The 21,505-nt window shown below is 45.4% G+C and overlaps 1 protein-coding gene across 5 annotated transcripts in view; it reads left to right on the top strand.

Annotated features, from left to right (window-relative positions):
* RAB11FIP3 (RAB11 family interacting protein 3) overlaps positions 1-21,505 on the top strand; it is a 531,587-nt gene that overhangs the window by 417,892 nt on the left and 92,190 nt on the right. For all 5 annotated transcript variants that reach the window (XM_086941175.1, XM_086941173.1, XM_086941176.1 and 2 more), the window contains one exon: positions 3,811-3,898. In XM_086941175.1, coding sequence (XP_086797301.1) covers positions 3,811-3,898 — 88 coding nt within the window. The remainder of the gene's footprint in view (positions 1-3,810; positions 3,899-21,505) is intronic.

Below are 21,505 nucleotides of genomic sequence, written 5' to 3'. Positions count from 1 at the left end.
TATCTATCTGTCTATCTATCTATCGCCCTCACTATCTATCTATCGCCCTCACTCTATCTATCTATCTATCGCCCTCACTCTATCTATCTATCTATCGCCCTCACTCTATCTATCTATCTATCTATCTATCTATCTATCTATCTATCTATCTATCTATCGCACTCTATCTATCTATCGCACTCTATCTATCTATCTACCGCACTCTATCTATCTATCGCACTCTATCTATCTATCTATCTATCGCACTCACTCTATCTATCTGTCGCATCACCACAGCAACACTCAGCACCACCACAGCATCACTCAGGGGCACCACAACATCACTCAGGGGCACCACAACATCACTATGCGTTACCACAGCATCACTGAACGGCACAGCATCATTCGTCGCATCACCACAACATCACTCAGCGCCACCACAGCATCAATCTGTGCAACCATTCAAAAACAACTGGTTCAAATATGTTCTCTCAATGTTTCAAGCTTTATTACAAATGTCACCAAAAATTTTTAATATTTCACTTCTGTTGTTGGATTTTCGTCACAATAAAATACACTGAACATAATCTTCACAAAAGTTATTTACAAAAGTTTAAGCTATTGCCATTATAAATTACAATAAATTTTATTTAAGTTGTAATTATTAAAAAAAAATAAGTCATTGTTATTTGTAATATCAATACATCTAAGTCACGTAAATACAACACATATTGCATTACAAATGCTATAGGTGTCACATTTGTGAAAGTTAAAACTATTGGCATTGTAAACGACAAACCTATTCATTTCGCTGTTTTCAAAACCAACACATAAATAAAATATTTGTCATTTACAATACCAATAGCTCAAACTTTCCTAATGCGAGACCTATTGCATTGCAAATGCTTGTTGCACTTGACTCTCAGGGTGGGAAAGACATGCAGTCCAAATTTCTCAGGCAGGGAATGATAATGGCAAAAGCACAGAACTCCACAACTAATCAGCAGACATAATAACTCAATGTCTAACCCAGTATTTGTCTTTTTGTTAAAGAAAGTACTTTTAGTCACACATCATCCACAGAATCACTGACACACCCACTCACACCCCCATGGACCCACTCAACCATTTACAACCCCATTCACCGACCCATACCAGTACTTACACACCCACTCACTGATTCATTGATCTACACACACACACACACACATCCACTCACTTACCCATACAGCCATTCATACTCCCACAAATACAGCCACTGACATATCCACTCATACAGCCACTCACACACTGTCAGTAACCCATAGAACTACTCACACACCTAGCCACTCTCACATACAGTCACATAGCCACTTACTCACCCATCCAGATACACATACACACACTCTTACTCATACAGATACTAACACATACACACTTACCTATACAGTGACTGACACAAGCACACACTCGCCCATACAGCAACACTTGCATTCACTTACTCACCCATACAGACACTCATATACCCCTTCACTCACCTATACTGCCTTTCAGATACCCAGTTACTCACCCATGTACCACGTACATATCCACTTACTCACCCACACAGCCATACATACACACACTCACTCACCCATACAGCCACGGACTCACTCATCCATACAGGCAGTCACACACACCCTCTCCCACCCACACATACACTCATACAGCCATATAGGTACTCAGACAACCACTCACACACCAATACAGCCACTTAGACACCAACTGACAGACTGATACAGACATTCACACAACCAGTCACTCACCCACTCATACATTCACTGAGACACCTAATCATTCATGTATACAGTCAGTCACGCACCCACTGAATCATCCATACAGGCACTTGTGCACCCACTGATACACCAATACATCTTGATATACATATTCAACACTCATAAACATTTTAAAAACACTGTCTCCGGATTATATCATCAGTGATGTCACTCACCATGTCATGAGTCATGTTATATGTGAGGTCATAAGCAGTGCATTGTGGGGGGTGTGACTTATAGTTAGCTCAGATAACTAGAACTGCTGAATTTCACTGGTTTTGTTTTAGTGAAACCTGAACCTCACTATAACATCCCTGTAACCTTTGATATATAATTAGCTGTTGCACTATACATTTCTGTCTAAATATGTTTTAAGTGTAATATGTTCCAAACACAAGGATTGCATATAGAGTGCTAATTGTGGTTTTTGCAGAAATATATAGTTATTGGGCTTTATGTGGTACAGTGGACAGTAAGTCTCTTTAATACGCCACTGTCTGGCTTTGTTTCTTTAATGTTAGTGAATATATTTATGGATTAAATATTTTCTTTAATATTGTTCGCAACAATCTTTTTATTTCTTCGGAGAATCACTGATAATGGTGAAATGATGTGGCATATTTCCTTTAAGATTTATTTTTCCTTGTGAACTTACATTTACAGTTCATTGCATTGCAACTATGTATGTTAACAGTCCTTCAAGATGGCGCTGATTTATTCTTGTTTTGATACATTACCCGTGGTCCTTCCTTTTTGTTTAGGACACTGGTGAAAGCATATATGTTGGGTTTCACTTAGGAGGGTCACTTGTGATCATGAGAACGTGGGTTCTCTAAACGCTTTGAGTGCTTAGCTGCCAGCGCAATAAAAAGCCCGAATTTCTGCATCTGGAGTGCATATGCGTTTCTTTGTTATCGACAAAGACTGTGATTTTGGATATAACCTTTTACCCACGCCCATGCACGTGCCACAGTCAATGGGGACAGTAGCAAGGCTAGGACACTGCTTTGTATGTATATATATATATATATATATATATATATATATATATATATATACAAATTTGAATTGTGCAATATTTAGTTCCACTGTGTGACTAAAAGTGCCTTAATCTATTACAAAAAGACAAGCACTGGGTTGTACATTAAGTTATTGTGTCTCTTGCTTACTTGTTGAGTGCTGTGCTCTTCTCAACCTCACTACCTGTCTAAGAACCACGGTCTGCTCACCCTTGCCACCATGCAAGAAGAGTTGTACCTGGTCTAACCATGTTAGGAGTAACACCAGTGGCTAACCCCTTCAATGACCTCTGTTTGGGCACAGAACGGGGTCTGACAGTTATCTTTTGCATTCTTGGCATAGCCTTTCATCTTTGTAAGGTAGATAAAACGAGTACCACAGAGACAGTTAAAAATACTAATCAGTTTTAGTACAGTGTTAAATAGCCCTGATGAGTTTATGTGCTCTATAAAATATGTTTTCTTTATTCTGTTATTTCACGTAATAGTAACTATTGGAGGAATGAGAAATTTGCTCTACTGGCTCTTTTTTGGCATTTGCATAATTTAAGCAGTAAACTTGTGTCCTGCAGCCTCTATAATCCATTGATTGACAATAACCCAAGAATTACAACATGCTGCAAGGTCTAAAAGGTAAAAAAGTCTCCCTATGTGCCTACCACAAAGATTACAGGGTATCTGAGACAAATCAATCAATCAATGTTTATAAAGCACGCTACTCACCTGTTTGGGTCTCAAGGCGCTGGGGGGAAGCAGGGGGCGGGGTGCAGCTCTGATGGGGTCAATCGAAGAGTCAGGTCTTGAGATCTTTTCTGAATTTGTCCAGTGCCGGGCTTCTCCAGAGGTGGAGGGGGAGTTTGTTCCATGTCTTGGCTGCAAGGTGGGAGAAGTACCTTCCACCTGCTCTGTTCCTGTAGAAGCAGGGGACGGTGGCTAGGGAGTTCTGAGACCGATAGTTTTGTATGTTTGAGGTGTTTTTGGACTGTGCTCCTTTGATACCCTCTTTTCTTTGGCTTTAGACGTCTGCATCAGACAAGCACCTTGAGTAACATGGATGAGCCATTGCCCAACCACATGGATTGCGACGACAGTGACATGAATGACAAGGTATGTGACGTGCTCCAGATTATATATCTCCACTTCGAACATTTAATCTGTTCTGAATTAAACTGTTCAATTTTTTCCTGACCCTCGTGGTAAAAGTTGCGTAATTTCACCAAAACCATACAGGGAACAGAAGGGTATTTTATGTGATAGTTTGCCTTGAATTGATCCCAGGAAGTTTCAACACATGGCTAAGGATGATTTAAAGACAGGCATCCATTTAATCTTCCAATAGCTGTTATGGATAGCTGGATTTCTGTTTTGCAAGTAGTGGTGTTTATGTTTCTATAATTAGCAGAATTATGTTTTCCTAATGTTTCTAGTTCAGCTTCCTAGTGAGCTTCCTGCTAGTTCATCTTCCTGGGGAACGTCTCTCTTGCATTACCCCTTTTCATCTCGGTGTGCCATCAGAATGACATCCCTCTTCAGGTGTTACTATGTTTGGTCAGTTGTAAAGTAGGGCTCTGTTTTACCTAGTTGCGTCAAACTGCCGAAATGACGAGGGGCTGTCTCTCCAGTCATTTGGCTGCCAGGACAGTCATGCCTGTCAACCATTCACTGTAGATAGGATTCCAAACAAAAATTATTTATTTGGCTTATCTGATCTCATTGACTGTACTTTATCATTACTCTCATCTGCCAGTTACTGTGCCCAGCATGGACCTTATTATACACTGGATCACTTCATTGCTTTTCTTCTGTTTGAATGGACCTCTTGACAGCGCTCCTTCCCCCTATATACACCTCTTTATTTGCTTGGCCCGGTAGTAGCTCGTTCCTCGTTGCTGTATTGTCCTGCTGCCATGGCCTATATGTGCAGTTTTAGTGGAGGGCTTTCACAAGCTTTTTTATGTTGGTGAAGTTATTTTTCCCATTTGAAACTCCCTTTTAGAATAGCCCAATTCATTTCAATAAGACTAATGTGAGTGGGCTCCAGAAAGTATGAGTTCCAGGGGCGTGCATTGATCAATACACTTCCATTGGATCCTTCACATAAGGCTTCTACATAAAAGCCACCTGGTTGAAGAGCACCAAGGCTGCAAGTCTATGCGTTGCATATCCTCCTATGGTCCAGTATACATTTTGCAGTGTTCAAGTTACCTAGAATGGTCAGTGTTCCACAAAAAACATTGGGACGGAACTGTAATGTCGCATGAATCCTAGGCTAAAACTGTGTAGCATGGCCAAAGAATATTATCATCCATTAATAATGAAAAGTGAACTACAGCTCTTACTGTGATTAGTTGGGTGGCTTTCAATAGCTTCCTACAGCCATGCTACTATTCAGATTCAAAATGCATCTGGACAATGGCCCCAAGCCTTCCTTTGTGAATGGAAGACCGAAACAGTTACTAAGATCTAATGCCAGTTTGGACTGTCCCATTGTTGGCAGGTGAAGAGGACAGCGATAAAAGGTAGCCCCCCGGGACTTTTATCACTTCAGCAACAGAATGTATACAGTAAGGTACTGGGGGTCAGAAATTGCAATGGTAGTAACTTTTGTCTGTGGTCATTTACTCAAAGCTTGCTTTGCTTTTTCCAGTTGTGTTGAACAATAAAGGAACAACCCTTTTCTACACTGTTCTGATGCATGCGATTCCATAGGACTTGTGGATATTGTGTATCCACTGTATGAAGCCAGTGAAATTAGCATAACTGTTCAACCAAAAACATTCTTTAGAAAGATTTTGTCCTAATGCACACATTGATAATTGGTGATTGAGTGACTCATTAGAGAAAATTAATCAGAAAAGTGCCTCATTTTCATGTCACACATCCTATGTCACACATTCAAAGTACAGCAGTCGCAAAGTTTCTAATGTTAATTATCATCCTATTGAATAACTGTTGACTATGTAAATAGTCAGTCCAGCTGTCCTTTGCCATCTCTTTATAGCTGTAAGACACAGACCTAGCCAGTCTGTCACATTCCACAAATTCCATTTGATCTGTCTTTTATATGCTGACGTACCTCTGAGATTCAAGTTGCGGCACTTTGAACTGAAAGTTTGTTCTAGGTTTATGTTCTTTATATAGAAGGGCAGCTCAATCCCCCCCAATCTGAACATTAATGGTGTGTTATGCAATCATATTGACCAGCTGCTACAAGTGAGTCATCCACATCTATTAGAGATGGATCATATGCACATAGTAAATCGGAGTACTGGGCCACAGACATTGAGTTTGTTTGCCTTTGGTGACTTGGGATCCACCCTACCATGGGTCTGCAAACTGGGCGAAGTACATCTTTTTCCTCAGTTGGCTCTCATAGTAGCAAGAGAGAGCAGTTCGAGGCTTCTTGTGAGGTAGTGTAGTGTGATGCACAAGCTTAGATCTCAACAGTTAACTAGTAGACATAATAACTTTGGTGTCCAGTTCAGTGCTTATATTTTACAAGTGTTTGTACTACAGTGTAGCATTTGTCAAAGTGATATGTGGCATCCTATGGGCAAAATTCCAAGTATAGGGTATTCCAGATCAGGTTCTTAAGGCAATAAGATTACTACACACGGACACTTGGCTCCGTATCAAACTGGGTACTGGCTCCACACTGTCAAAGAAAATTCCAACCATCATGAGCTTGAAGCAAGGCTGTGTACTTGCTCCAGCTCTCTTCAACCTCTACACTGCTGACTTATTACCATCTCTTAACAACCTGAGAACTCCTCCTCCGAGACTAAGTAGTCAGCATGTGGCCTTAGTACAGTATGCCAATGACACTGTATACCCTGACCAAATAAGCTTTGAAAGGGCCTTATCCGGTCTCAAGACCTATAACATCAGGAATGATCTAAAACTAAAGCTGGCAATCAGCAAAAATTGTGAAATTCAGTTACGGAAAGCCCCGCTACTCATGGAGTATCAACAATCGAACCATATCAACAACAGAGGCATAGCATTATTTAGGGTTTTGTTGGGTGTCAAATTAAAATTCAACTACTAATTCAAAGCTCTGTATGCCCACTCTTCTTTCTTGCAAAATCAATTGTGGTGCATTTCTTTGCAACCAAAATGCCCAAGGACTGTTATGTTTTGGACGTATTTAAAGCTAAAATGGTCCCAGCACTCCTATATGGTTCTCCAATCTGGGCTCCGTAACGTCATAAGAGCCTAGAGAATCTTTATTCAGGGGCTGTTAGGGCTCTTTTTGTGATACCAAAAACAACGCCCGTCAGCCAATTGAGGCTGGAGTGTGGCCTTAATGAATTTAATTTCATGACCTGATCTTGGCTTTGTGAACTATTGTCACAGGGTGAGAATAGTGCCCAAAGAGATCCTAAAATTCCTGATTTGGACGGAGCTGATAACCTTTCATAAAACTCATGAAAGTAATGGGTTGTGCCAACCTATAAATAAACATTTTAAATAGGAAAAAAAAGAGACTACTATTTCATTTCAACATTTCTAAATACCAAACAATTCAATCCAGTAAAAAGGGTAGTGATCTTCATCGCAACTCTAATGTGGGTGCTATACACCGTTCCATGCTCTTCCCCATCAGGGTGACCATAGCTCAATATTTCTTGTAAGCAGTTATGGTTGAAATGTGAATAAGGCTCAGGAGCAGTTTTTGGTTCCTCACAAGTCCCTGCCACCATCAGTTCACTTGTTTGTTCAAATGGTGTAGCAGCCCCTTGTGCTTTTCTAGTGCAAACTTTCAGTTCCATTCCCATTGCTGGTGGAGGCTCACAATCATCGATTGTACTTCAGAGGCGAGAGCTGGTGAGGCAGAACGTGGCCTGTATCTGTTGGAGCGCAGCTGCATGGCTGATTCAGTGTTGGTCGGCAGGCTCCAGCACCATTTGTGTGCACTCCTCATGGTAATTGGCTTTCCATCCTGGACCAGTGAGTATGTTAAGGTAGTTGGATTGTGAATGGGGCCGATCAGTACACTGAGGTAGTTGCAGCTCTGACTGGGCATGTCTGTACACAGAGGCATTTGCAGCACCATCTAAAACAGAGAGGCAGTTTCAGCCCAAACCAGATGATCACTACATCGAGGCAGTAGCACCCGATTGAGCTGATTATTGGAAGTACATAGACTTTCTCAGTTCTTGCTGGGAACTACGAAAAGACAGGGGGACCCTCTGCAGCAGGGGTCTCTCCTTATGTTTTTCTCAGGCATTCTGCTGTCTCTGGGTGCTCCTTAGACCAGGAACACTCTGGGCTTCTCTTCCTGCAGGGCATGGTAGACTCATCCTTCTCCCAGCATCCAGGCAGCCTTTTACCTACTAGGCAGACCCTTGGATTCTCCACTGGAAAGTGCAAGCTTCAGATAAAGTCCACTCAGCTCTGGAAGACTATTTTTTGGCAGACACAAGCCCTGGCCGCACAGCAGTACTTTGAATGCCCTGCGGACACCTCCCTTGCTTGGATATGATGAACTTGGAACTAGAAAAAAGGGGTTTGGATCCCCTTTTACACACTCTTTCTAAACAGTGTTTGTGTCTTAAACATGACCTTCTACCGCAAGTATCCTTCTCAGTCTGCTCTTCAGGCACAGCCTTTGTGTAAAGTGATGCTTCTTCCTGCAGTTAGATGTAGGGCTGTTTTCACACAGGGGCACCCTCAGCGGGAGCCCAAAATAGGTGAGGTTTCTGAATCTGGCTGTCACCAGTCGCTCAAGCAGTCGGAGGTAGACGGAATAGCAGGCCTAACTTGCATCCTTGAACATTAAAAGCTGCTATCCCGCCCAAATATTAGTGCTCAGGAAGAACTAATCAGCCGTCCATTGCTAACTTTCTACATGAAATATGTAAATGTAGCTCCGTCTCCATCTTTGTCACTTGGCTGTTTGGATCTCGACCCTCCAGCCACAAGAATGCAGGCAAAACTGGGCCACTGTCTGGGGAAGCTTTCCTGATCATACATCTTGTTCCATGCTAGACCATAGGCATCTAGAATGGTCTCACAGGCTTTGGTACTCCTACTCAACATTCACACAGACCCATTAGAACAAATAAGCTACAAACACCCTACACTTGCACTGAACATACACACATAATGTCAGCACAAGGTTTTAGGCATTCTTATAAGAGTAGAATGTAATATGCAAGAGCAAGTAGGGCCCACTGTTACTGACTTGTTCAAAAAGTTCTGTTCATACTATCAATTCCAAAACACTGTATGCTGCCACCACGGCTTATCATGCTACAGCCAGGTTAGGGACCATAGTTCCTTGTCCACTTTGAGGGTATGCTTAATATGAGCCTCCAGGTTACAGGGCTGGTCCTCTACCTTGCATAGTGACAGACCTAGGCTAATTTATACACACTAAAGTAGTATGTTTCCTGGGCCAAAAATACGTCCGGATACCAGATACATAAACAGTCGGTCACCCTGGGTAGAGGAACATGCTTGTATAACCTGCAGGGGACATTCCTGTCCCAACAGTGCTCAACCTCAAAGATGATGGGTGATGGTCATTGCATTTATGCACTCATCGCTGGTGTGAGGCTAGCAAGAAATGTGAGCTTCTGCTATCCAGAAAGACACTACTTTAATAGAGGAAGGAAACACATACCAACCAAATGAAACAGAGGAAATTAATTCTAGAAATCAACTGTGGTAGCTTTTATGTGATGTGGAACTACAAAATGTACTACCATTCATTTTTGAAGCATCAGACACAGCTTGGTGCTTGTAAAAACAATGTGTATAGAGAGAGGAGTCTAGATTTTGAGAGTGTAATTTAAATCAGTTACATTGTAATCAGTAGTGTGTTCACAGTAACTTTTGAGGTGCTAATGCTAGGTTCATATCAAGCCAAGCGGTTGGTGCCTTATTGGAGGTGTAATGATATGATCTGAAAAAAGGCACATGGGAGTTACGGGTTATGAGTTGATGCTTGGGTTGTGACCTGAGGGGGTGGGTTGGAGAGCAGAGGAACATGATCTGTCCATGGAAGAAAAGAGCTGTGGCTGAAGTGATTAGTTGTCATAGAGCTGTGTGGGACACGATGCCAGCCTGCTTATGTCTACCAAGCAGCTGGAGATGAACCTTGGCAGCTTAAAAGTACCTTAAAAGTATGATTCTAAAAGTACAGGGCTTTTTTAGAGTTTTGTAAGGAACTGAGAGGTGACACAGAAAGAGTCAGTTTCAATGGGGGGGGTGGGGGAGGGGGGGAGGGGGGTTGCTAGTGTCAAGCACCGGTGCTGCTTTTGTTACAGGGGGGTGATATTGCAACACTGCTACAATTCCAGCCCCAGTAACAAAACTGGCCCCTACCCTTTCTGCCCACTGGGAAAACGCCCAGTGCCCGCTACGGCCAGTCAGGTCCTGGGTTTTTGGCATGCCAATAGTGTAAGCAGTGAAAAGGTTTCTATTAAAATCTGAAACTGCGACTCTAATCTATTGACAAAATCTGTTCATTGATAGTGCTCTTTAGATTTTGAATCCTTGTGCTTTTAGGTTCACACTTTCACAGAACCCTTGCCTATTTTTTGCTTTTCACATCCCTGAACCATCATGATTTGTTTAATATTATATTTCTGTAACAGAAACTGTGATATTATTGTTATCCGCTTTTTCAGTGAAGTAGATTTTGGTCACAGAAATAATCCCTGTTGCACTCAAAAGTGACCTGGAGAACGGAGGCGAAACTCTTCATTGCCAAACATAAGAACAGGTCATGGTTAAAACATAAATCTTGCTCCAAGTCAACGAGATGCTTGTGATCTTGTTATAGAAGCAGATCCTGGGTGACATCCCCTTCCTGCTCAAAGTCTTCCAATAAGTTGAAAACGTGCCATAAGTGCAGGAAAACAGAGTACAAATCAACCACTCCCCTCCACTCAAAATCAGGTGAGAGTCCAGAGTTCCCAGGCTGTTGTACACCCTGCAACAAATGTAAAGCTTTAAAGACCCACCCTAAAATTCTGTGAGACACTCTTGGATTCCTTTGGCGCTCTTTAGGGTCCCGCAAAACCAAAGAAAACCTCAGTTGGGCTTTCACTTGGGAGACCGCCCCATCGCCAACTGATCCTTGGGGATTGCTCTCCAGCCTTTACTGATTCCGATAGAGACGTCCAGCCTGGCTCCTTTGCTCACACCAGTCCAGTGTTATATTAAAGATTATTGGGGCCTTGGGCAAGACATAGTTTGAGGCCCCGTGTTACAGCAGCAACATTTTATTTTATTTCCGTTTTCTGTTAATTCACACCAGCATGATTGCAAACAATATTAAATTATACCTTAAACTTTCAAAAACATGGTCACAAAAAAACCCTGAAATATGTCTTGCTCAGGGCTCCACAATTCCTTAAGGTACTGGGTAGAGAGAAAGTCAGAGGTATAAGGAATTAAGACAGACAGAGAGAGAGAGAGAGGATGAGTTAGAGAAATAGGGGTGAGAGAAAAAGATAATTTTCTCAGGTCCCTTGGTAGGTTGGGGCTCAAGGCAGTGGCCCACTTTGCCTATGCCTTAAAACGTCTCTGCGATAGTTCCAAACACTACTGCGACACCAGTCTTTGAACCCTAACTGGCATTGCCCCGCACCTGGCTTAAGTGAAGATATGAGATTATACAAGCATCAAGTCTGTACGCAACTAGACTCTAATCCCTAGCCTCTGCCTCAACACCAGTACTATCAGAGGCCTTAGGCCTAATACAAATCCCACTTTGACAACGTGCTCCCCCATACTCTACTGATGACAGGCTACATCTAGATTTACAGAGTTCCAGTAAGCTTGATCAATCTATTGAGACTCAGCTGGCCTGGCCACTTGGGATACCAATAGAAGAAAGTGTCTCTCTCTTAATAGTAGTGCCATGGGCAGCAATAGTGCTAGATTTACAGTTACTATCTGTTGAAACTAAGGAAAATATATTACCTGAGATCATTCAACTATGTCTAACCTTATCTATGCCACTACTCCCATTTATCTGATGAAGACTTCTAGCCACGGATTCCTTACCTTACAATTTTTCCCAGGGGTCAGACTGGATCTGGAAATTTTGGAGCAATCACCTTGCATGCTGGTAAATTCTGTCTTTTGGCTCCAAGTGGCATCATTGGCATCACCCGAGCATGCCGACCTCAGTTCCTTCTTTTCTGTATCAGCACGAATCTGGATCGAGCGCTTCTCATTTTTTGACTGACTTCTTTCGAATTTTTGTCAACAACTAGTGTCCCTGTTTCCACATTTTTCCATGATGTCCTAAAGAAGCCCACTGGGCTCAAGTCTTGTGGAGCCTGGCATCAACAGATGTCTGTAATGGACCCTCACCTGGTGTACCTGTGGTGCTTGTAGAGGGGCCATGACTCAACATCGTGTGTGGAGTGCAGGATCATGAAACCCAAGGACAACCACAAGCAGGCCATGAAGCTCTTGGCTGCTGGTCATGCGACTCCGCGCCGTTCCAGGTCACGTTGATGCGGGAGGTCTCGGGACCACTCCGGAATCGCTCGGGTCAGTGCTCGTCTAACTCCCAGCCTTCTTCAGTTAAATCCCATAAGTTGTCGAAGCGATCTTTGACTTATCTGCATCACCTTCATTCCTCGGACGATGTAAAGGAACAACGCCACAAATCCTGACCTCGCTCTCAGGTTTCTTGTGTCGCCGGGGTTGGAAACTAGGTCCGCTCTGCACTTCCCTTAATTTCCTGGAGCTGGAGTGACCCCCGCCCAACTTCAAGAGTTTTGTGAGGCCATGAGTGTTGTATTTGGGCAGCGAACCGCTCTGGAGCCCATTCAGATCCCATGAGTTCGGAAGGGTCTTCGAATGGGACTCTGCCTGCAGGTACACCCTCAACACCAGTCAAACCCTCAGGATTCTTTGGTGGCTTTGCGACCTGCTCCCGGGACCATTCCAGCAGCACTGCTGATTCCTCTCAGTGGCGCCAAACCCATCCTGATTCCAGACTCCAATATGGACCAACGTCTTACGATGTCGGTTCCGGCGCTGACCAGGCCCACATGGCCTGATTTGGAAATCAAGCTCTATTTCCCAGAAGGGCACACTGAGGAACACGAATGGATGGGATCTGAGGATCCTCGTACCTACACTGATTCCTTAGCAGCAAAGTCCATGGCTGATGACAACTGGTATGAGGACCTGACTGACGAGAGTGGTCTGAACACCTCACCAGACACTGTACTCCTCTTTCCTCTTTCCCAGTGGTGGTCCAAAGGGCGGCTGAGGTCCTGGGCCTGACACTGCTCATGGTTCAAGTCAAGACCAATGTTTTGACTGAGGTGCTTTAGTTGGGGGTATCTCCATCAGAACCCTTACTAACCTTCAACAAAGCCCTCACAGATGTCCTTCTCGGGGCCTGTGTGGTAAATATTTGATTTACCGTCCTAATTTCTATGCAGGTAAGTACTTAACAAAAATAACTCAATCGGAAAGAAAGAGGCAGAGTCCGTGGTGTTAGAGTTCTTAGGGGTTTTATTCCTTAAAAAGGAATGGTCATGGTACCAGATCGGATATCTTGTTCCTGCCACCACTGGGGTGCAGGAAGGGATAGAGCAATATTTTATTGACAATACATAGCTTATATACTTAAATCATACAATAGAAACCAATACAGTAGGCGTAACAGCTGAGAGAAACAAGATAAGAGCACACACGTGGTAATGATACATAATTAGAAGGCGTGAACTAGGCGTGAACATAGAGGTGTGTGCTAGAAACGACACATGTAAGTGTCACGAGTAGGTGGGTACTTAGCAGAATTTGGCAATGTCAGCAGAAATCTGAGGCCTGGATGCGCACGCAGCTGCATGACGTGTGATTGACGTGGTGCTGGAGGGTGCAGGGGACTTGACATTTACGCTAGCGGAAAGAGACAGAAGTCTGGCATGTCAGATCAACTCGTACCTATATCATATCTGATATCTGATATTTGGGAACCATATTATCTAGAGGTAAAGGTCTCTTGGGCAGAGGCTATTCTATACTGACTGTGAGTGCGTGTATAAGCGTCTAAGTGTCTGCATGAGATGCGAGGGGGCATGGGCCTACCATGGTAACAGAAGCCATGAATTACTTGCACGGAGACAGTGAGGCCGGGCCCTTTACTCTGCAGCTGGGGAGATGTTTACTTGAACTAGTAGGCAGGAATGTATGTTTGAGGAGCGGAACAGATAATTCGAAGGTTGAATACAGTGTTGGCAGGCAGCAGGCTGAGCTAAGCGCCGTTAGCCGCACAGGGAGTAAGGCAGAGGTCACGGGTACAGAGGCAGCCTGGGCTGAGGCTTTCAGAGTCAGAAGGCAGGAAAAGGCTTGATGGCAGAATTCAGGGCCTACTTCGCCAGAGCTGAAAAACGTGTAAAGTACACTACATAAAGACGTTGGCATGGCATACTTAGGAACGGAATATTCAACCCATTCAGGGTGGATCTGAAAGAGGACATGTTAACGTTGGACGCAAATGTATTTGCGTCTTCATAGCTGGCACAGGAGGGAAGTTACATGCACTTTAGGCTGGTACATGGAGACGGTGGGGTACACGTTAGGGAACATTTCTCGACCATAAAATTTATACTTCCTCACCTGGGCCAAGCCCTGCACAGGAAATCCTGTGCCCAGGATTATTGCTCACTGCCATCGCCCTGCTCCCGGGACCCAGTCTCCCTCTCTCAGCACACCACCCCTGAGAGCCTGGTGGATCAGGCCTCAACTTCCCAGATCGATTCTGGCATGTTCCTTACCACACCACTGCCAGTCTGCCAGTCTGGCATTGTGGTCCGCGAACAACACGTGCTTTTTGGTCTGTTATTTCCATACTGTGTGGGATATGTGCTGCCTATGGTTTTGACGCCCGGAAAATACTCTGACAGGCGAGGCACAGCAAAGTTCACTATCCAATGCAGTTTTGATACAACCAACTCACTGGGCAAAACTACTGCTTCGTTGGCGCACAGACATCATGCCTGGTTGAGAAATTCGTACTTTAGGGGGATGTCCTAGTGTTGCATATGGACATACCCTTTGATGGGATGCGTGTCTTTGAAAACAAGGCGACTCTATTTTGGAGAGATTTTTGGAGAGATTCAAGGACCGTATAGCCAACAGAGAAATGGGTGCTCCAGATTGTTCAACTGGGTTATACCCTTTCCTTCCAACAAAACCCACCACCACTTCCTCCGTCATAAGATCGGCTAACAGAGGACCACCTTGTGCTCTTGTGGCAAGAAGTACTGGCCCTTCTGCCCAAAGGAGCCATTAATTGGGAGCCAGTATCCGAAGTAGGTTGTGGTTGCTGTTCACACTACTTTCTGGTGACAAAGAAGGATGGAGGTCTCCGTCCCAATCTTAGATCTGCACCTTCTTAGTTACTTCTTGAATATTAAAACATTCAAGATGCTCACCCTGACTCTGCTCTTATCTGTCCTCGACCCTGGAGAATGGATGTTAGCTTGGACATGCCGATTTCCACATTCCCATCCTGCCTTTCCACAAACACTACCTGCGGTTCACAGTGGGCCAGGAGCATTATCAGTTTGCTGTGCTCCCGTTTGGCCTTACCAGTTCCCCTTGAGTGTTCACCAGCGTGATGTTGTTGGTTGAAGTACATCTGTGAAGGTCAGGGGTTCCAGTCTTCCCCTTGAAGGAGAGCTTTCTTGAGGCAGTTGTCTCCCATTTCTAGACTACGAGGACCTCCTGCACTCGCTGGGGTTATGTAACAGCGTGCTGACGTCACATCTGACTCCACCTCAGACGTTCCCTTTCACCTGAGCTGTTCTGGATACAGTGCAGTTTCAGGCTTTACCTCCAGAATTGCGTGTCCAGTTATTTGGGCTATGATATGTTTTAGCCTCCATCCGGAATTTCTGTGAGACGGACTCTGAAGCTGCTGGGTTTTATCGCATCCTGTTGATAAAACATGCCAGTTGGCATATGCAGGCTCTGCAGTGGGATGTGAAGACCCAGTGGGCACAGTATCAGGGGAATCTCTCCAAATTGCAATATTGAAGGGAACTGCTAATGGCCTGCAGTGGTGACTCGCGGACCGGTTTTGGGTCAGCGACAGACCTCTCTCTCTTATTCACCCAGAGCTCACAGTGGTAACAGATGCGTCACTTCTGGGTTGGGGGGGGGCCTCCTGGGAGAGGTGGAAATTAGAGACTCTGGTCTCTGGTGGAGTCTCGGCTCCACATTAATCTGTTCGAACAAAGAGCGATCGTCTAGCATTGAACCCCTTTTTTTCCTTCCACCAGGGGAAGGCCAGTTCAAATGTTCAGACGACACCACCTCCATGTGGTATTGCAACATGCAGTGCTGGATGGGGTTGTGGACCCTTTGTTAAGAAGCTTCACATCTCTCGAATGGCTGGAACGAGATTAACTCAGCCGTCAATGCCTAGCGGTTCACAAATTGCATCTTCATCCAGAGGTTGTGCAATGCCTCTCCCAAGATTGAGCAGAACCTTCGTTAGATGTTTGCCACCACTTAGAACGTGCAATGTTAGCACTTTGGGGTGCTGGAGTATCCAAGGCTTCTCTCGCTCTGAGACACATTTTTGTCTAGAGTGGAGCTCAGGACTCCTATATGCCTCTCTGCAGAGTTCTCAAGAAGATCAACAATTACGAGGCCCAAGTCATCCTAGTGGCTCCAGACTGGGCAAGGAGAGTATGGTATCCCAAACTGCTGACCATGAGTATCTGCCCTCCTGGTAGGTTGCCCATTAAGGAGAATCTTCTGTCACAGCAGCAGGGCAGGTACTGTCCACTCTCCCCCTTCATGCGAGGAGATTGAGCGAAAAAAACTGTCAAGAACAGTTCAAGTTCAAGTTCAGGAATTTATATAGCGCACTACTCACCCAAAGGGTCTCAAGGCGCTTGAGGGAAGGTGAGTGCATTATATATCGAATAGCCAGGTTTTTAGCTGCTTCCTGAAGGAGAGGTGGTTCAGTGTAAGGCGGAGGTGAGAGGGGAGAGAATTCCAGGTTTTGGCCGCTAAGTAGGAGAAGGGTCTTCCTCCCATGGTGGATCTCTGGATGCGCGGAATTGCGGCGAGGGCTTGGTTGGATGATCGTAGTTGGCGAGTGGGTGTGTAGAAGGACAGTCGTGTGTTGAGGCATTCGGGTCCTAGGTCGTAGAGGGTGCGTGGGTAGGAGACGGAACGTTATTCTCTTGTTGACGGGGAGCCAGTGGAGTTCCTTCAGGTGACCGGAAATGTGAGCTTGACGGGGGATGTCCAGTATGAGTCTGGCTCCGGCGTTTTGGATGCGTTGGAGTTTTTTCTGTAGTTTGGCTGTGGTTCCGGCGTAAAGGGTATTTCCATAATCCAGTCGGCTGGTGACCAGTGCGTGGGTGACTGTCTTTCTTGTTTCGGTGGGGATCCAGCGGAAGATTTTTTTGAGCATGCGTAGGATGTTGAAGCATGAAGATGAGACGGCATTGACTTGTCTGACATCGAGAGGGAGGAGTCTAGGATGAAGCCCAGGTTACGTGCGTGATCTGTAGGTATGGGTGCTGTACCAAGGGGTGGTGGCCACCATGAGTCGTCCCAGGCAGAGGGGGATGATCCTAAGATGAGGACTTCCGTTTTGTCAGAGTTAAGTCTTAAACGGCTGTTCTTCATCCATTCGTCTACTTCTTTCATTCCTTCGTGTAGATTGGTGTTGGCGGTTTTTGGGTCTTTGGTGAGGGAGAGGATCAGCTGGGTGTCGTCTGCGTAGGAGATGATGTTGAGGTTGTGTTGTCGCGCGATGGATGCGAGGGGACTCATGTAAACGTTGAAGAGGGTGGGGCTGAGAGATGATCCTTGTGGTACGCCGCAGATGACTTCAGTGGCCTCTGATTTGAATGGGGGGAGGCGGACTCTCTGGGTTCTTCCGGCGAGGAACAAGATGATCCAGTCCAAAGCTTTTCCTTGTATTCCGACGTTGCTGAGGCGTTGTATGAGGGTGCTATGACAGACTGTGTCGCAGGCGGCGGAGAGGTCAAGTAGGATGAGGGCAACTGTTTCTCCGTTGTCCAGTAATGTTCAGATGTCGTCTGTAGCTGCGATGAGGGCGGTTTCGTGCTGTGTTTGGCTCGGAAGCCGGACTGTGAGGCGTCGAGGGAATTGTTGGATTCGAGGAAGGCGGCGAGCTGATTATTGACGGCTTTCTCAATGACTTTGGCAGGGAATGGGAGGAGTGAGATGGGGCGGTAGTTCTTAAGTTCAGAGGGGTCTGCTGTGGGTTTCTTCAGAAGGGTGCTGAGTTCGGCATGTTTCCAGCTTTCCGGGAAAGTAGCGGAGTTGAAGGAACAGTTGATGACATCGCGGAGATGGGGTGCAATGATGGAGTCTGCTTTGTTGAAGATGTGGTGGGGACATGGGTCGGTTGGAGAACCTGAGTGGATGAGTTCATCAGGCGGATGGTGTCTTCAGTAGTGATTGGGTTCCAGGCGCAAAGGTTGTGAGAGTGCTGTTTTGGTTCGGATGTGGGTGGAGTGGACTGTTCTTCGGACTGGTTTTCAAAGCTGTTATGTATGTCGGCGATTTTGTTGTGGAAGAAAGAGGATAAAGAGTCGCAGAGGTCTTGGGAGGGAGTGATGTCGTTGGTGTTGGCGGTGGGGTTGGTAAATTCTTTGACGATGTTGAATAGTTCCTTGCTGTTGTGGGCGTTGTTGTCGAATCGATCCTTGAATGCTAATTTCTTGGTGGATCGGATCAATTGGTGGTGTTTGCGGGTGGCGTCCTTGAAGGTGGTCAGGTTGTCAGTGGTTGGGTTTTTTCTCCAGGTTTTCTCGAGGGTGCGACATAACTTCTTGGATTTCATAAGGTCATCGTTGAACCAGGGGGCCTTTTTGCTGCCTAGTTTGATCTGGTGGCTTTTCAAGGGTGCTAATTCGTCAGCGCTGTGGGTGATCCATTGTGTGAGTTTGGTGGCGGCTTGGTTTGGGTCCGATGAGATGGCAGGAGGGTTTTGGTTAAGCGATGTGGTGAGTTGGTCCGAGGTGATTTTGTTCCAGTTTCTTTGAGGAATAGGTTGTGGGGGGTTGTGATTCGTGGTCTTTTTGTAGCTGAAGTGGACGCAGCTGTGGTCCGTCCAATGAAGAGTTGAGGTGTGATAGAAGGAGATGTGTTTGCTGGAGGTGAAGATAGGGTTGAGCGTGTGTCCGGCTAAGTGGGTGGGGGTGTGAACAAGTTGTTTGAGTCCGAGATTGGCCAGGTTGTCCAGAAGGGTGGTGGTGTTGCTGTCGTTTTTCTTTTCCAGGTGGAAGTTGAGGTCTCCCAGTAGAATGTAGTTCTCGGATGTGAGGGCATGTGGGCTGATGAAGTCACTGATGTCTTCGTTGAATTGTGTGCGGGTTCCTGGTGGTCTGTAGATGAGGGTGCCTCTAAGTGTGGTCCTGGGGTCGGTGTGGATCTGGAAGTGAAGGTGTTCGGCGGCCGCGAGGTTGTCGCCGGAGCTGGTCGTGATTCGGATGGTGTTCTTATGGACGATGGCGATGCCTCCTCCTGTTTGGATGGTGCGGTCTTTTCGGATGATCTTGTAATTGTCCGGGATGGCTATGGCGATGTTGGGTGCTGATGAGGCGTTCATCCATGTTTCAGTAAGGAAGGCGACGTCCGGCGATGCAGTGTCGAGTAGATCCCAGAGTTCAGTGGCGTGTCTGTGGACCGAGCGGGTGTTCAGCAGGATGCACTTCAGGTGGTTAGAGTCGGAGCTGTGTTTGGGGGAAGTGGATTTGGTGTGGGTCCTGATACAGGTGAACTTGCAGGAGTGGCAGGCGAATGGTCCATGGGTGTGTCCTGGGGTAGCTGTGCAGCATTGTGGTGAGCGTCCGGGATTGAGGGCAAAGAGGGAAGCGGCGTCGTACGTTATGAGGGTGGGGTGGGTTTTGCGAGGACCAGGGGGTCTGGCGCTGGGCGCGGCCCAGGCGCGGACGGGCGTAGACGGGCTTACCTTTGGCGCACCTTCGACTGCATTTGGCGCGAGCGCTGCGCGTGAACGCTGCGTGCAAACGCATCTGTCATAAGAGGATGGTGGAGGGGGCGGAGCGAGGGGGGATCAGCTGGGAGGTAGGAGCGGGGTGGAGACGCCGGGCTGGGAGGCGCAATAACAACAAAATGGATGCGAGGAAAAAAAGCGAAGCAGGACGACTTTGGGGCACAGCCTCAATAAACGACAACAAATGGCCAAGCAGTACTGGCACATTCAGGCAGCAACAGCGCAATTAGGCAAGTGAGCAGCACACAATGAAAATTAAATGAAAATTCAATCAACAAGGTCAGCTAGTCTAGCGCTACGATACTAGCAGCAGGGAGCAGCGTGGGGAGCGACCAATCAGGCAGTAACAGCGCAATTAGGCAAGCGAGCAGCACACAATGAAAATTAAATGAAAATTCAATCAGCAAGGTCAGCTAGTCTAGCGCTACGATACCAGCAGCAGGGATTGCTCAGAAAGCTCCAAATCCCATCTGACGCTTGTGAAATATTCTAAGGCAAGGAATCTGCAGCTACATAGATTCTCTACCAGATAAAGGGTTACCAAAGGTAAGTACTTTGTTCAACAAGGCTTTTCCAGACATGGTCATTGCTGCTTTGTCTAAGCTCTGCTCGGCTTTTCTGGTCAGTTGACCTGTGTCAAGGCAACATAGACGGGCGCACAGTGATTATGATTTTTTGAAAAAACATCATATGCCGAAGAGCCTGATGGTATAGGTGTTGACAAGTAAAATCACTCCTAAGGTGTATCTGATCAACACTCTGGATAGAGTAAACATATTGATCTCTTGCCTTCTGAAAGAGAATGTTCTCCTTGGCTAGTTTAGCCTTAAGATCCATGAACACTGTGTGGTTGTTGGGCAGGTACACCCACACTTTATTGAACATGGCCAGTGAGATTTTCCCTACAGTCGCGGAAAGACTCAATGCCTCACTAGCTCAAGCGATACATGATCGGCAAGACATTCAAAGTATGTCTTGTGTGCTAGAAGGGCACCATAGACTACTTAGGGGGGAAACACCCATTACAGCGGAAGCACTGCATCGCGTTGCTATCGCATCGCGACTATTACATTGCAGATGGCTTCACACCGCATGCTACCGCTCCGCATGCTAAGACGCCGCAATGACTTTTAAAGCGGCAGGCATTACATCGCATTAAGGGGTAAAAGCCATTACATCGGAAATGACACATTACATTACGGAAATAACAAAACAAAACAGAACAAAATATTTACCAGCAGAAATGATTTACGACCCAAACTATAGAAAAAATATGATACAATAGAAAAGATTTACGAGCATACCGCGCCGCATGCTAAGACGCCGCAATGACTTTTAAAGCGGCAGGCATTACATCGCATTAAGGGGTAAAAGCCATTACATCGGAAATGACACATTACATTACGGAAATAACAAAACAAAACAGAACAAAATATTTACGAGCAGAAATGATTTACGACCCAAACTATAGAAAAAATATGATACAATAGAAAAGATTTACGAACACATATTATACCAAATAATCGAAATGAGTACGAGACAAATAATACAAAATATTTACGAGCACAAATGATTTACGACCCAAACAATAGAAAAGATTTACGAACACATATTATATCATAGAATTATGACTTCGAGGGCAATGACTTCGAGGGCAACAAATTACGGACAACGATGGTATAATATTTACGAGCACTAATGATTTATGACCCAAACAA

The sequence above is a fragment of the Lissotriton vulgaris genome, chromosome 10 (genome assembly GCF_964263255.1).
Source record: "Lissotriton vulgaris chromosome 10, aLisVul1.2, whole genome shotgun sequence".
In the NCBI taxonomy this organism is placed as follows: domain Eukaryota; kingdom Metazoa; phylum Chordata; class Amphibia; order Caudata; family Salamandridae; genus Lissotriton; species Lissotriton vulgaris.
Note: the sequence above shows the minus strand (reverse complement) of the source record. Positions and strands in the feature narration are given on the sequence as shown.